Here is a 16,312-nt window from a genome sequence, read left to right on the forward strand (position 1 = left end):
TGGGAGGTAACAGCAAAAAACAGAGCTGATGCACATTGCCTTTTATCTTGATCTACAGAGCAGGAAAGGGACATGTTTGATTTACAGCTCCTTTCACCACTGCGCTGTCTGAGCTGGCAACAGGCAAGAAAGAAACCCTGCTGACTTCAAGCTGCTACAGAAGCTGTTGGCTCATGGCATGACACATGCAGGATCAGGCGAACGTGTTTCTACTCAGGTAACACAGATCCTGTCCAGATAACTACCCTGCCCAAACTCAAGCAAAAGGCAAGATGCCCTAGTTGTTGCTGGTTGCACAGCTGCAGTATAGGGAGGATAACTTTTACTCCCAGATTCAAATTAATGTTCTGAGAGATTCCTCCTGTCTTTAGCTCAGACCAGATTGTATATTGTATGCAGTACTGAAACAATGTGAGAGACCTTGACCTCAGAATGGAGAAATGGTAATTYTCAAGGCCATATGTACCATCATATTGACCTCTAGCTACTATCTTGTCTGCATAAGCAAGAAATGATTTACTTTCCTCATCATATAGCAGAAAGGAACAGGATCTGATGAGTGTGCAGGAAACATCCTGCCTTGGCATCTCCTATCAGCAATTTTGCAGTATTCAGTTGATTATACTGCAAAATTAGGTAAATTTGTATATTACATATCTATCACAATCACAAGAGAGTTCTTTAGGAAAACAATATGGAGTTCAAGATACAAGGAACAAGGTTACATTTCATATATATTTCATTTATAATATAGTATGAATGCAACATCTAGCTCCAGCTATAAATAGAAATTTGGGAGAAAGGCGAGGGAGTAGTGAGGAGAAAGCAATAGGTTTCCAGCCAGCATACCTCTGTGGACTGTTTAGTTAGAAATGTAACTAGCTTTAAAACAAAACTGTGTATTAAGACACATTTATGGAGTGCTTTCAGTGACTGAAAATGATAACATCAAGAGCACAAACTGAAGCTGTTAAACAGGAGGCAGCCTAATTATCAGCTAATTAAGAAATGAGAGCAGTTGCCCTTATAAACCTGAGCAGAGCAGCAGTGAAAGACTAGAAAGGAGTTGAAGAACTCTTGAGGAGAGAGAAACAGTTTTCTTTTCAGCTACTCAAAACGTCCTTCTACTAATCCCTTCTAATCATATGCACGCAACATAGCTGAGTTAATTTTCTGCTGACTAGTTCAAGGAAATTAATCAAAATGATGCAACAAAAAAGGTAAAAAGAAAAAAAAAAACTTCTTTATGCAGCTAGCCACAGCTGGAAGGTGGTCTTTTAGCCTACTCAGATAAACTTGGTAGTATTTCTACCAGAACCATTCAGGGGACACTTATGTTATTAGAACTAATAAACCCACTTCCAGAGAGTCTTTACTCTGCCTAAGATCAGTTGAACAAAGGTAATGGTAACAAGAACAGCAGTTGCTCCAATCCTCAGTTCATGTCTGTCTGAAAGAAGAAAACATCTTCTGTCATAACAGTTCAGTGTCCTTGTTTTTGCACTGTCAACAGCTTCAGAGAGAGGGATAAATGAACAGAGCCCTGTCAGGATATCCTGTCATTCAGTTAGGAAAGCTTTATCCAGCTTTGCAGTTAAATTTTTCAGCAAAGACCCTGCATTTTTCAATTTTTCTTGTCTAAATTTCATATGCTGTATCTTTCACTCATTTGCATTCAGGAAGAGAAGGGAAGAGTCATTTTAAAGTATTTGTCTAAGAAGGCAGAAAAAGTAGTAACTCTAACAAACATTCATTTTATGTCATAATTCTATTAATCATGTCTCAAGGACTCTGAAGAAAAAAATACAAGATTTTCACAATGGAGAAAAACCTAGTTGTTTTATTCCTTATCATTTTTATGGTTTATTTGGTTGCAGTGAATTTGTGTTCAGCATCTCAAGCCCCAGATCAGGTAAGAAGAATCTTTTTATTCAAATAATTAWTTTTTTATGTTTATATTGCATAATGGAGTGGGGAGAGAGAATAGTTTTCAGATACTGTATTTTATAGAAGAAAGAAAACCCACCAGAACAGTCACTCATACTGTATGATACTGAATCATAGACCAACAGTTCTATAGTTCAGTCCTCTGAAATCAACACAGCTGCAGCTATTTATTCCAGATGAGAATCTAGCTTAAAAGATGTGTCATGAGTATGTTGAAAAAGTCTCTAAAAACTGATGAATCTGGCAATAGGTCATAGCTGGCATTCATAAAAAGCAACAAAAAAAGCCATTAGATTTCTGATGTGTCAGAAGATGAAAGTAGAAATTTGCCATAGCAAATCCTATCCAGTTTATTAACCACAAGGAGGGAAAGCTGTTTTGGCAGGTGGAAAAATGCTATGGAATTTAGCCACTGAAAGTAATTGTATAAAGTTATAAATTTAAATATGAGATTTGTAAACTTTGGGGGAACCTGTGCCCAAAAGCATATACCATGTACAAATCTTTCAGATCTGTGGAATTTCACAAATTGCATTTCCACCACAGCTGTAGTGAGGAAGAAAATGTGTTACAAGTCTGACCAGGGAATTAGACATGCAGACATTTACTCATTTAAACTATCTCACAATAAGAGGCTTTACATTACTGCTTTCTGAAGAGAAAAGAAAAAAAACGCATATGTAGAACCTGGAGAAAGAGTTGGAAAAGGCGAGGGAAAGTAAGACAAAAAGATGGAGAAATTGGCTGAAAAAATCAAAAAGGAAATCCTCGCTCTCAGGATTTATTTTTAAATGGAAAAATACTTTGGAAAATCTAAACAAGACCTAGGAAATACATTATCTTATTCTGTCTTTTAAAAAGGACCATTTACAAACCACCTTTCTTCTATTTTTCCCAAAGGCAAAAAGGAAAAAATGAGAAAATGAGATGAAGTGGAAATAACCTCACTATTTTAAATCAAACACTTTTTTAAATCTGGGAGGGAGAGAAGGGTATAATCTATTTAGATTTTGTCTTTCAAAAATCTCCTTGAAATTTTTTTTCAAGAATTAAAATTTGCAGAGGAGGAATATTACTGGCAGGGGTGCCTTTTTGATGAATAATACTGCAATGAAATAATTTCAGCCATCTCTACCCAGCAGTTTTTTATTTCTCAGCCTTAAAGTCCTACAAGCCCAAGTGTTTTTACAGCCTCAAATTCTTAATGACTTACTCTGCGCCACTCTGAAGAGCAAGTCTTAAGTAGCATACTCGGATAAAGACTCAGATAAAGCAGCAACCACTCTGCATTTACAATGATTCTTCAGCTGTGATCATACTGCTTGGGCTTAGTTGAAATATTCATAGGAGTGAAGGTGCCCAGACTGCGCTGTTTATATTGTGTTTGTGCCTGAGGAGTCGTGTGTTAAGAATGGGTTGTCTAACCGTAGCACTAGTGCTGAAAAGCAGGGTTTTGAAAGGCAGTGTGCTTTAAAGGAGATATGGGCTTGAAGCTGGCTCATGCTGGCACCTTGTGAGGCAGTTTGGAAGAGGAAGTGAACTGCAGCAATGCTCTGCCCGCATCTGCAGCAGCCACCCTAGACTTAAAACCTAAAGAACTGGAGCTGCTGGGTCCTGCCAAGAGGGTAGGCAGGCCACGTGACACAGCGCCACGTGACACAGCACCACTTGCCACTGCTTTGCTGAGTGCTCTAATGAGTACTATCCAAATTTTATCCAAATCTGGAAAAGGGTCTCATTTTTATTTCAAAGATTTCTGAAATGCATCTGCAGTTCAGTAAGAGATTTCACCACCCAGCTATAGCTCTGCCTCAAATCAGTTTTCAATAGTACATTTATAACAATTAAAAATCAACAAGTAAATAGACCTTGGAATGTACTTATAATTGGATGATTGTTATCAAGTGACATCCCTCAGAGTACATGTAATTTAATCTCCTTATCACTATCTGTGATGCATCCCCACAATCTTTATTACTGAAGTGTGGTGCTATCACAAACACTGAATGAATGACAACTGAAAAAARGGGAGAAATCCAGAATTACTAGGCTGCTCTACAACTAGAAATCTGCCCAAAGCATTAGTGTACCTGCCCAGGTCAACTGTGAGCTTCTGCAATGAGGCTGCAGTATACCATGTGTGCACAGCAGGTCCAATACTGCCTGCAAGGCACATGGGTCACACACTGTTGTGTGAGAATCCCTGGACAGAATTACTAGAGGTACATACAAACAACAGCATACAAACAACAGAACCACTCTAGTGTCATGACAGGCTCTGTCCCTGGAAGTGATGACTGTGAAAAGACCCTTAAAATCAAACCAACTTAAGCTCCTGCTGTGACATTGATGCACAAAGTGCTAGTAGGTGATTTGATAGTGTGGGGCACTGAGTTGGGAGTATGCAGGCCCAATTCATTGCACACTGGAATAGTTCAGACAGGCCAGCTATGATCAGGAAGGCTATTGGCAAACTGGGCAGGCTCCAGAGGAGGGTTGGGGAATTGAATCAAGAATTAGGAGGCAGGATTCATAGCAAGGAATTCAAGAAACTGTATTTACTTAGTTGCACAAAGAAATGTACTTTGATTTCAAGCTGCAAGTATTCATAGGGAGTGAGCAGTAAATCTAGTAACAGAACAGCTTCCTACCTATCATTCAATATATAAAGTGGCTGTAAATTTAAGTGAGACAACTGCAGACAAATTACTACACAAACAGCATACCCGGATTTGTTCTGAATTCTCTATAACTGACAATTTTCAAATCAAATTAAGAAAAAAATTTATGTAAGGAGCTCCAATACCCTGCGTTATTTTCAAGTATAATTGTCCTTCTGGCTTTATAATCTTTGAAACTACTTAAAACCTCCAGACTATTATTAACATATGTAAATATTTGCACGCTGCTAGAACTGGTTCTTACATACATGCGCACATGCACTCACATGCTCACACATACACAGTGGGCAGATAGAGTTATTCAAGATAAACATTAAGTATTTTCTCATGTTGGCCTGGCAAAGATTCAGACATATTTGCCATTGTCTTAATTGACTACTTAATTAAAATCCTATTCAGTGAGTTGACTTAAATTGCACTGTATCAAGTAGGGAAGTCTGTCATGCTCAATGTTGCTTGAGCGAATTAAGACCATCTACATGGATCCATGTTTAGAAAACAATAGATAGATGGTTATCTTAGAACAGGAAAGTGGTACGCTTTACAACGCTTCTTCTCCAAAACTGATAATTTCATTTATTATTTTTTGTTGTTTTTTTAAGACCATATTTTGCTTTGGATTATTTCTCATGATTTGTGCATTATGAACTTTTTTCTACACTCAACAAGTAGAGAGAAGAGGAAACCAGCATTAGATGGAGTTTGACAAAGACTTTTTGCTTTAAAATAGATTGAGTGATATTATAGCAGACAGCAGAGATCATTTTTAGTATATAGATATTTTTGAAACTTTATCTSTACAATCACAAAGTACAAAGCTTCCACTGTGACAATACCCTAATCCCTTTCTCCTTTTAGCCACCTTCTCAATTCATTCACCACTGATGATAGGAAACCCACCTTTTGAAAGGAACAAAGCTTCATTTACTGTTCTGTGTGTGCAGAGCAAAGAGCAACATCCTCTACACTTAATGTTTAATTTTACCTTTGAATTMAGAAGGTATTTGCTGGCACTTGTCTTTCTCTATCCTGCTTTGCAATTGTAAACCAGTTTYAGAATTAATGCTCAATGGGCTGATGCTGCCTTGGTAACCCAGCATTTTAAGTACGCTGAACATAGCATTTGGTGATAAAACATTCTTAATAGAAATATGACACATAGAATGGCTTATCCTACAGTGTTTGAAAGTATTTTGTACACAGACTGCACACTGTAAAGACCTAATATGCAGTTTATTTAGCTCCAGACCAGAGGTTTGTAACTGCTGAACAAGATGTTGGCTGTAAGCAATAATAAAACTGAGTTAAGCTTGGCATTTTTCAGCAATGCCACTGGGGGCAGAGTTAGGTCAACTCTGAAAGCTTTTTCTTTCTTTCTAATTACTCTTTTCCTATTATAGATGAAGAAGCAATGTGATCAAAAGCTGCTCATTCGAATGAAAACTGAATGTCTACCTTGCTCTTTAAATCTCGAAACCCAGTGTCCTGCTGGATACACCAAAATTACGAATGGGACTGGGATACCAGATTGCAGGTAGTTAGTTCTACTGTCAAAGCTTTTCACCACAAGAATTATTCTCCATGAATTGGAAAATRTTAATTTGTATTAGAAATGATCTATTCTATGCAATTTTCTTAACAAATGTTTACCTTTGGCTTCACCTCCTCCAGAATTCAAGTTTCACTTAGTGTCGTTTATGCTCAGGTTAATCACCAAATGATATAAAGAAGAAAGTGAACCCTGGTACTGATTGCTTATGAAATTTTCTTCTTGAGTGATATCATAAAATAATTTTCTTATTTATTCTGCAATTACTCAATATGAATGATAAAAATGATAAATAATAGATGGGGGCAGAAAGGACAGGAACATATTTCACAAAACCAAACTGAAATCTTTTATGATTTACAGATCAAAAAGGGGATAAATGTAAATAATTACTGGGTATTGAGTTTTTGGGGGTAAATGTAAATACCTATTTTGAGCTTACCTAGCTTTTAAAAAAAGCCTTGATATTTACTAACTTTTTAAAATGCAATTTCAAATCAAAACTTACAGAAAACTGTTGTATGTAGACTGCAGAAATTAAAAAGGATAAATATATTATGCAAAGAAATAGCTTGAAGGATCTTTTTAGACCTTGCAATATAATATATGTTTTAATGAAGCAAAAAAGGCAGATCAATAAGACTACATTTAAAGTGCTGTTCTCTGACACTGAAAGGAGAAAAGACAGTTAAGAATTTCATTTATCCCCACAGGAGGTTATTAAGTACTTTAAAGCAACTCCAACTTCTTTTCCTCAGGTATTATCTAGAAATTAAAACACACACTCTTTCTTTTCCTGGATGTCGGCATCTTTGTATGAAGGAATTTGAACAACCTGAGTGCTGTCAGGGACACTGGGGCCCAGACTGTATGGGTAAGCTGCTTTTGACAGAATTTGAATGGAAGTACAGCAGTGATTCTTCTTCATTTCAGAAACCATTTCTAGGAAATGCTTGCTCCTCAGAGTTTATTATAGGATTAGAAACAGAGAGCAGTCTTCAGCCAGAACTTAGAAAATTTGGAGAAAAACACATTCAGGGATGCTTCTAAAAAATGAAATCATGGAAAAAATCCAGAAACTCAGGAGATCCCCCCCCTTGGTTTTGAGATTTTCAAATCAATTTGTTTCAGTCAGTGGCTACAAAATTACTTTTCATTTGGAAGGATCCCCATGATTTATTTTTAAAAATTAAAGGTTTCAACCTGTAAATTTAAACAACTTAGAAATACTTACAATTCAGAAGAGAGCATTTGTGATCTAAATATTTTATTTCTTTACTTTTCAATTTAAGATGGTCTTTTCTTTCAGTTCCACTTGAAACAATTTTTCCCTCCAAATTTTTAAATGTCCAGAAAATGCTAAAGGCCATTTCTCAAGCAGCAGTAATTGAGAGCACCTTTCCTCCAGTTGCGCCTTCCTCAGGAAAAGTCTTTCAGAACTCCTGAAGTACTTCAGGCTACTGAAGTGAGCATCAAAATACTGACAAAGTTGCTCTGCCATGGCAGAGCAGTTCCTTCTTTAGTTAAGGGTAGTCAGGGTCTGGTTCAAAATCTGTGAAGTCCTTTCATCTATGAAATAGTTAAAAATAATTCTAGCTTGGTTCAAACTATGATTGAAATAACACTCATTTATTTACTAAACCAAAATCATGAAAATCCAACTTAATGCTACTTCTATAGGAAAATAGCCAAGTATGAAGTGTGTGGTTCTGTGCTCCTCTTAAGATAACTACTTTTGTGATTATATACCATTTTTCCATCAAACTGTAGCCTAAGTGTCAGCAGTAGAAAGGCAGTGCTACACCTGATTATCATTGCCAACCTCAGGGTGCTCTGCGAGGTCATGCAATGCGCAATCAGTGTTTCTAGGGAGCAAAAGAGTTCACCACCCAGTAAGACCCCAACCTYGCCTGTGCCCCTGCAGAAGGCTGTGAAAGCAAGGAGGCCCTCTTTTCCTTCTAATAAACTTCCTGGCCTTAAAAAACAAAGCTGCTGAGAATCAAGGTCTCAGCATTGTTCCTGTCTCACTCAGAGGAAAGCGTTGTTCCTGCTCTCACTTAGAGGAAGATAACAGCTCTTTTCATTATCGCAATCTCCCTAAGAGCATACAGCACGCCTTGAAATATTCAGAGGAAAGCCAGTCCTTCCTGAGACTAGAGAAAAAAATCCCTGAYTTGGAGTATACTTCACTTCTAGCATCTGATGGCAATGACAAAATAACCTCTTAAATAGCACTCCCAACTTCCTTAAATGATAGCGTGTGCTGAAATACATGTGCGAATGAGAGATGCATCCTTCCCTTCCCTCCCCACGAGCCGCCCTCACTGCCCTGGAAGGGAGCAGCAGCGCAGCCCAGCCCGGAGCCCCCAGGAGATCGGCCTTTCTCAGGCCAGGGCCTGCCCGTGCCTCGCAGCTTTGCAGGTGCCCTACACCCTGGCCCGCAGAGCCTCAGGTTCTGCTTGTTGCTCCAGCCTCTCCACACACTTGCTTCCAGCATTGCCAGAGCACAAACCGCCTCCCTCTTCCTGCGCACAGACCCCCTCTGTCACCAACCATGAGCTTACCCACCCCAGGTTCATGTCAGACACAGCAGGGCCAGGGGCGCAATTTTCCGAGTCTGAAAGTCGGAGGTATCTTGTAGGACACTTGTTCTAGTTCTCCAGGAAACATTATCAGCCATGAGGGTCACATCTGTCYGCCAGTAAGCTTCCCCCGTGTGTCCCAGCCTGCTGCCTGCCCACCCCGTGGCCTAGTGGTTTTGCCCTACTTCCACCAGGGAGCTGCCAACCCCACACAGGCGCTTACAGCCAGGGGCAGGAAAGGGCAATGTCCCCAAAACCTCCCCCCAGAGAAGAAGAACACAGCCTTTTAACACTTTCAGCATCCATATGCATTGTCCAAAACAGCACTAGCACAACCAAACTGACAAGAGGCCAAATGGCCTGAAAGTAGGGGGTTTTATTTGGCTTGAAGACAAAGGTGCTTACTAGAGACAATTTTTTTCATATTCTCCATATTAGCCGAACAAAGATGCCAAAGCTGAAGGAGCTCATATACACAGCATGTATAACATACGGGCCTCTGTGGGAGCTAATCTCTACCCCTGCTCATGTTTCCCTACAAGCAAATGTTAGGATGGTCCTAAAGAAAAGCCCGAGTGCAAGCTGAGTGGTGCACAGTCTTGGCAATAAGGATAAATTAGTACTATAAGGATAGACAGCAACTAAGTGAATAGAAAAGGCTAGGAGAAAAGCCAATTACATCAAATATATAATAATATTTAATTCTACCAACYATTTCAGTCTGCAGGTAATCAGGTGAAGATAAGTAATCCAAAAAAAAAAAAATTAAAAAAAAAGGTTGTACTTTGAAAATAATAAACTCTGTGAGGCAAAGAAACTGAGCTCAGCATAAAAATTTGGCCTCTAAACTATCACACCTATGAGAACTGAGCAGAAAACATCTCTTTTTACCATTTTTTGAAAAACATCCTGCACAAAGAGCTTGACACTTCTAAATACTCTTATTATGATCAGCGTTACTCTGGTGTCCTACTGACATTTAGGAGCAGAGTCCCAAGCATTGCCTCCTGCAGAGGAGTGACTAAGCACAAGTGCTTTATCTGCCTGACTAAAGTTGTAAAACAATATGGTAATTTGCTAAACTTCTGATAAAGATAAAGCTATCTCTCAGCAGTGCTACCAAAACAAGTTACAAGAGGTAGTGGAGACAAGGGAAAGCATAATGAATATCAAAAGCAAAAAAATGCTTTGTCAGCAATTTTTATAGTATGCTTTCTTTGTATTTATTATCATCAGCTGARTTTTCTTGTGTTCTGCCTATTTGCACATATTTAATAAATGTATCAGTTCACTGAAACAAACTTCATCTGTAGCAACAATTGGACAGTTTGCATCTGACAGTCATAAGAATAAGACAGAACTATCACACAAACCCAGATAAGAAGATTTGCTGAAACCTACTACCTAGATCAGAAATATATTTATTACTTTACCTCATTCCTAATTATTTCATCTCAAATCTTAATAAATCATCTTATTTCAGCATGCATGAGGTAAACTGAAGTTTTCATCAGTAAATATTTTGACTTTACAGAAGAAACTTACTCAGATCCAACAGACCTCACAGACTCCTCATTAAGGGATAAATTGAGAAATACTAATAGACTGGTATAAAGCAAAATCCTTGCTCTAGTTATGTGTGTGTGTGTGTGTGTGTGTATCCATATATATCCATATATCCATGTACATATATATATGGATCCGCTTATGTGCTCATCACTCTACCCAAATTAAATTCACTTTCATGAAAACATCCTTATCACTTAAAAACACAGACCTGAATCAAGTTACTCAATAGGATCATAAATCTAGTGCTGCCCCTCTCAACAGGAGGAAGAATTTCAACACATACAGAACAAATCAAGATTCTTTATTACCAGTAGATCTACCAGTAAGGTACAGTGGAGAAACTATGAGGGCAGTAGGAGTTTGCTGCATTCAGATACTACCTGCATTAGGATTATGCTACCTAAATGGATACTTCAATTAGGCTGATAGTTTACGGGAAGAAACTGCTTATGTGAGGAAGTTAATAGCTTCCACAGAGAGGCTGCAAAGCTATAAAAAACAAGGATATCCCTACAGGAGAAAAAATATCTGACAGAACAATTTGACTAAAAATCACTGTAATATGCATTTTCTATACATAATCTGTTAGTAAAAATTTGAATATTGGAAAATCTCARCCAAAAATTAAATTATTTTGATTTGAAAATGTAGTCATTGTTTCTTATTCTCTCATGTTGGTTGAGGTTTGTGATGACTGTCTCACATGGTGCACTATGGCTGTAATCACAATTTTAGCAATTTTTCGATCACTTATAGCTGTATTCATGTACAGARTAAATGGTGAGTTAAACTCCACTTCTATCAAAAAAAGCTAACTTTTTTAAAGCACACGCAAAAGAGGTGGATCAGTATGGAAAAATCAATACAGTACTTCAGAATAAGAAAACTATTCTCTGTGCAATCCTTTGATTACAATAGCTATGTTAAGCTGAAGTACAAGAGAGAGGTGATGGCCTCAGYGAGGCCAATCTTATGGCAAAGATATTCAGGCAGTTCCAAAATAGTAGCTATCATTCGAGCTCCTTGTCTGACCTGAACCCCTACAGYCTCTATTGCCTTCACCACTGCTGAAGAAGTGCAAGCATAAAAGTCAGAATGAGCTGGTTAATTGCTTAAGCATTGTAATTTCTAGCATGTCCAGGAGGAGCTGCATCACCATGCAACAAAAGAGGACTCTGCTCCCAGGGTATAAATGGGAATGGAACATGCACCTGTCAGGTATGTCCTTCCTTTTTAAAGTAAAATATTTTAAAAAGCATATAATCTCTGCTAAGAAATAATACATATTATGCTCCATCAATGCATTAAAGAAGATTATTTCAGAAACAGCAGAGGTGATCTGCTTGGAGTTTTTTGCTTGGTTTGTACTAAACTTCACATTGTTATTTCTAAGTTGAGCAKGTTCAGGCAATATTACTCAAGAGCTCTTCTGTCCTGTCTTCTTGAAACAGGTGCTTTGAGTTCATATTTTTTAGCATGTGCTATTACTTACGAGTTCTTGCTCTAATTAGAAAGGACTTATACTTAGGACTATATGCTCATGTAATGTTCATTTGATGAAAGTACCACATGCAGTGCTTAATAACTGATCAGGGGAAAAAAAATCAGTCTGGTCTACTTCCTCCTCTACTGGTTAATCTTTCCATTACATCGAAAGCACTCTTTCTGCAAATGTGTGAAAAGAGATGGAGAATGACAAATAGTCAGAAAAAACAACCTAACAATTATAATAAAGCTTTGGGCATTAGGCTTGATTACTGTTCTTGATTGTTAACTTGGTGCTCAGAGCACCTGGTTTGATTTGAAGAGCTAAAATTTAAAAGAAAAGACCTCAGGAAAAAAATCATTCAAAGACTTTAGTTAATGTTTTCTGGTATTGCAGCAGTCATTTCTAATTAGCTAACTGATGCTTTCACATTGTAAGAATTTTTCTGTGTAGCAAAATATGTTGTTTTCAGGCTGCTGTCTGTGCCTCTGTCTATATAGACATAGATGAGAGATTTAAGGTTTGATTTTCTTTCTGTAATTCACAGAAAGGATTTGGTGGGACAGCCTGTGAAAAATGTGCTGAAGATCATTTATTTGGCCCTCACTGCACATCAGGTAAAGTCTGAGCTTTCTTTATTGAAGTGGGAGAAAACAAGGTGAATGAAAGTAGGTTTTAGATACTATGCGATAATAGTAGAAAYGGGTAGAGGATCTGAGTTTCCCAATAAGAGCTATTATCTGCTTCTAGCAACAAAAGAGAGGAAAAAAAATACACAGCTGCTCAATTCCTCATTCACAAAGTGGCTGAATTCAGCTCAGAATTGTGCAGACAACACTCTTAGGGAAGTGCTACAAAAACATCTTAATCTTTAATATATTTGTTTTAGTCAACAGTCAAATAAATTAGGGATTAGAATCATTTTTGTCATCTTATAATAATTCCAAGTATGCCTCCATCAGAGGCTTTCTATGTTATCCAGTTATCATTCTACATGATAGATTTCCAGTTCCYTTTTCTAAATACAGATGATTATGACACCTAAAATATTGGGTGGGAAATTATTGGATACATATCTTATAGAATGCATAACTTAGAGCGATTTAGAGCTTTGTATGTTTTTTAAATAGGTCTCCTATCTGGAGCATTTGTATTATTTCATGCAGTACTCATGTAGTATTGAAATCAGTATGTGTGACTCAACAAAAGTCCATTCTCAGTCCAGCCACAAGTCCTATGAGCTTCGTATACCATCTACTGGAAGCCAGTAGTTGATATCTTGGGAAAGAATAGATGAAGCCAGAGATTATATCCAAGTCATCACATTTAAATGCTCCTACTGGATCCGTCCTCCATAAATTATCCGCTTTGTCTCTGAATCCAATTCTATTTTTAGTCTCCACAACATTCTCTGCAAGGAGTTCCATATTTCAATCAAATGTGAAAAAAAGTGGTTTGGGATTTTTTTTTGACTGGCTGATCTTTTCATTGGTTGCTCCTACTTTAATTAGGAGAAAGGGAAGTTTGAGGGAGGGATCAAAGCTATATGCACTATTCAAGATAATCATAGCATCATAATATTTTATATTCTGTCCATTTCTTAATGATTTGTTGTATTTTACTCTCCTTCCTGACTACTTYTGAGCATTAAACAAATTCAGAAAATTGCCTGCAAAGATATTAGGAAAGGTCTCTTTTTTAAATGGTAATAGCTCTTTATGTCCAAGTTTATTCCCTCAAGGCCCACAGAAATTTACTACCAAAAAGGGTCATGAATGGCCCTACCTGTGCTGGCTTTTCAACACTAATCCTRCACCACTGCTGATTCAAAGGACCTTTTTTCCAGCAGTTGTCCACTGGATGCCAGTGTTGATACACGTAAATGCAACCGAGCCAGCTGAGCTATTTTTGTTAATCTATTCAATATTGTTAATATAATTACTTTCTGCACAGCTACTGAAAGATTCAACTGCATATTAATTTAAGGATCATTTTACACTTCAATCCTCAGATATTTGAGCTATTCTAAGTTCTTTAAGTATCTATAAAGAMTGTGTATTTTTTACAAACTGTTTTTCAGCAATACCTTTGACATTGCCAGTGTGTTTACCARGACTACTACATAGGTAAAATATTATTAATGATTTAATGTAGGCACTTTGCATGAGCACAGCATATGTTTGTAAAGGTAAGTGCTACATAAGCTACATCACTACGGCTTAAACATGAAGTCACCAATATAACAGTGCACGCTACAGGGTTTTCCTAGTGTAATTATTCAGGGCCTTCTTAAAAAGCATCATTACCTTAATTGAAACAGTTCTATTATAAAGCTTTTAAGTATACATAAGGCTTTGAAAATCATTTATAAAGGAGTCTCATAGTTGCCTGACTCTGAATATAGAGTCACAAGATCTGTATGCAGAAATGACAGAGTATACAGTAACAGGACCAAATAAACCCCACTTCAGACCTAGACCTATACAGTGACTACCCTTTAATTAATTAAATTCTGTTAAATAAAAAAGACAGAACTCATCTTTTTGAAGTAAACAGAACTAAAGCGTAGAAGAGCAATTTATTATCTATTTGTTAGTGGTTTTGAGAATGGCTTGTGTTAGATGTTATAGTCAATTGTGGCTCAAGACTACATTAAATTTTGCAAGTTTTATAGTATTGGTAAGTGTACTTGCTAGTTAGTTTGATGTTTAAAGCATAGGTCCACATATTAAACCAGAAGATTTTCACATATTCAAGCTACTATCAGCCCGCAAAAATCAGTATCTGTTATTTACTGTTGTATACAGCCATGAGAACTGATCTTCTCATTAATGGAAGTCATAAATTCAGGAACTTATGCCAAAGCATGGTTTTGAAAATTGCACTTTGTAGTATTTCACAAGTGTTGGCCAGGACATTATTTGCCATGAGTAACCAATAAAGGTCTCTTTCCAAACACTGCTGTTACTTAGTAACGTCAATCCATGTCTCCATGTAGTTTGCAACTGTGTTCATGGAGTATGCAACAGCGGAATTACAGGAGATGGAAGATGTACATGCTTGTCTGGATACCAAGGGCTCAGCTGTGATCAGCGTAAGTATACTGTTTTCTGTATAAGACATGTTCAACAGCACTGATGCCATTAGAATTGGTAAGGTCAAACATAAAATTAGTATCACATTGGACACACTAGAGCAACCAAACATACACTCAGCCTCAAACCCTGTATGGGAACTTCCATAACCATCATCACCACCTCAATCATCAGAATAACAACTGGAGCAATAGGACCAGCAGTCCCTACATCAGAGGTACTTTGAACTGGTAAACTGCAGGATACAGAATCTCCTAGTATAGCATGCAGACAAAGCTTAACCTGTCGCTCTCTGTCCCTCAGCAATAGCTGAATGCAAGGCCTTACAGTGCCCTGCAAACTCCAGGTGCTCTGCTTCTCCTGAAGATGGAACAAGGCTGGAATGTACATGTCTGCCCAATTACCATGGCGATGGCAAACAATGTGAACGTAAGTAATTTTGATGTCCATTGAGCTCTTAGGATACGTCTCCATTAGTATTTTAGTTCAGATCAGGAGTGAGCTTTTGAAAGAAATCTCACTATTGTCCGAAATAATCTATCCTTTGGTTCATATCCCAGAGCAGTCTCAGAGTGCACAAACCAGATTCCTTCTGGATGAAGCTAAACTCTAGAAGGTGCTCCAGAAGCACATCAGTCTAGCTGCTAACAGGTTTCAGTCCATACACCAAAGTAAGGGTACTCAAATCCCCTGAAATGTATGGTGTGGATACTAGGCCATCAACACCAACTGCTGTTCTTACAAATCCACTCCCATCAGGTCAGTCTACTTGCTAAAGTGTGACCACATAGGTTGCTTCCATAAAAGTCAACGATAGTAACAAAGGGATTATATTTATTGAATGTCTATCATATGGTGGCTCAACTTCACCACTAAAAATAGACCCAAGAGTAGAGTTCATTTTAGTCTTTCCTATTTTTCATGAATTAAAGTTAATAACACCTCAGCTACAGGTAAAAGTCTTCACTAAAGTTGTCAACCTCCACTCCTCAGCTTGCTATTGATTGCTGAAATTGACCATATTACAAGAAGCCACATTTTCTTTCTGGTCCTTTCACTATGTCCAGCAGCAGCTACTCCTCTTCCTTTTTCTAGGCCGACTGCAACAAAGAATCTGGTTGTATCTGATGGTTAAAACTCTATTTAGTTTTATCTTGGATCATGCTGGAAACACTCTTTATCCTATCTGAAAATACTTACATTGAAAATACAGTCCTCCTGGTGCTAACTGTGGTGCCCTCCCCTCTGAGTGGGATTAAAGACCACTCAAGAGCAGGACATCAGGGGCCAGAAAGCCACTCATGAGGAGGCTTGGGGAGGTCCTTCAAGTAGGCAACATAGACAGCAAGCCACAAAGAAACTTCAGCAACCCACAGATGAAAAGGATGTTAGTAATTGTTCTC

The 16,312-nt window shown here is 37.8% G+C and overlaps 1 protein-coding gene across 1 annotated transcript in view; it reads left to right on the forward strand.

Moving 5' to 3' along the window:
• Positions 1-1,819: 1,819 nt before the first annotated feature.
• The window catches only part of STAB2 (stabilin 2), a 98,199-nt gene continuing 83,706 nt past the window's right edge, over positions 1,820-16,312 (forward strand). Inside the window, exons 1-7 of the mRNA XM_085322617.1 lie at positions 1,820-1,912; positions 6,029-6,162; positions 6,936-7,051; positions 11,461-11,546; positions 12,362-12,431; positions 14,813-14,908; positions 15,213-15,338. Coding sequence (XP_085178743.1) covers positions 1,820-1,912; positions 6,029-6,162; positions 6,936-7,051; positions 11,461-11,546; positions 12,362-12,431; positions 14,813-14,908; positions 15,213-15,338 — 721 coding nt within the window. The remainder of the gene's footprint in view (positions 1,913-6,028; positions 6,163-6,935; positions 7,052-11,460; positions 11,547-12,361; positions 12,432-14,812; positions 14,909-15,212; positions 15,339-16,312) is intronic.

This window comes from Rhea americana, unplaced genomic scaffold (genome assembly GCF_003343005.1).
Source record: "Rhea americana isolate MKP2758 unplaced genomic scaffold, rheAme1 scaffold_79, whole genome shotgun sequence".
Taxonomy (NCBI): domain Eukaryota; kingdom Metazoa; phylum Chordata; class Aves; order Rheiformes; family Rheidae; genus Rhea; species Rhea americana.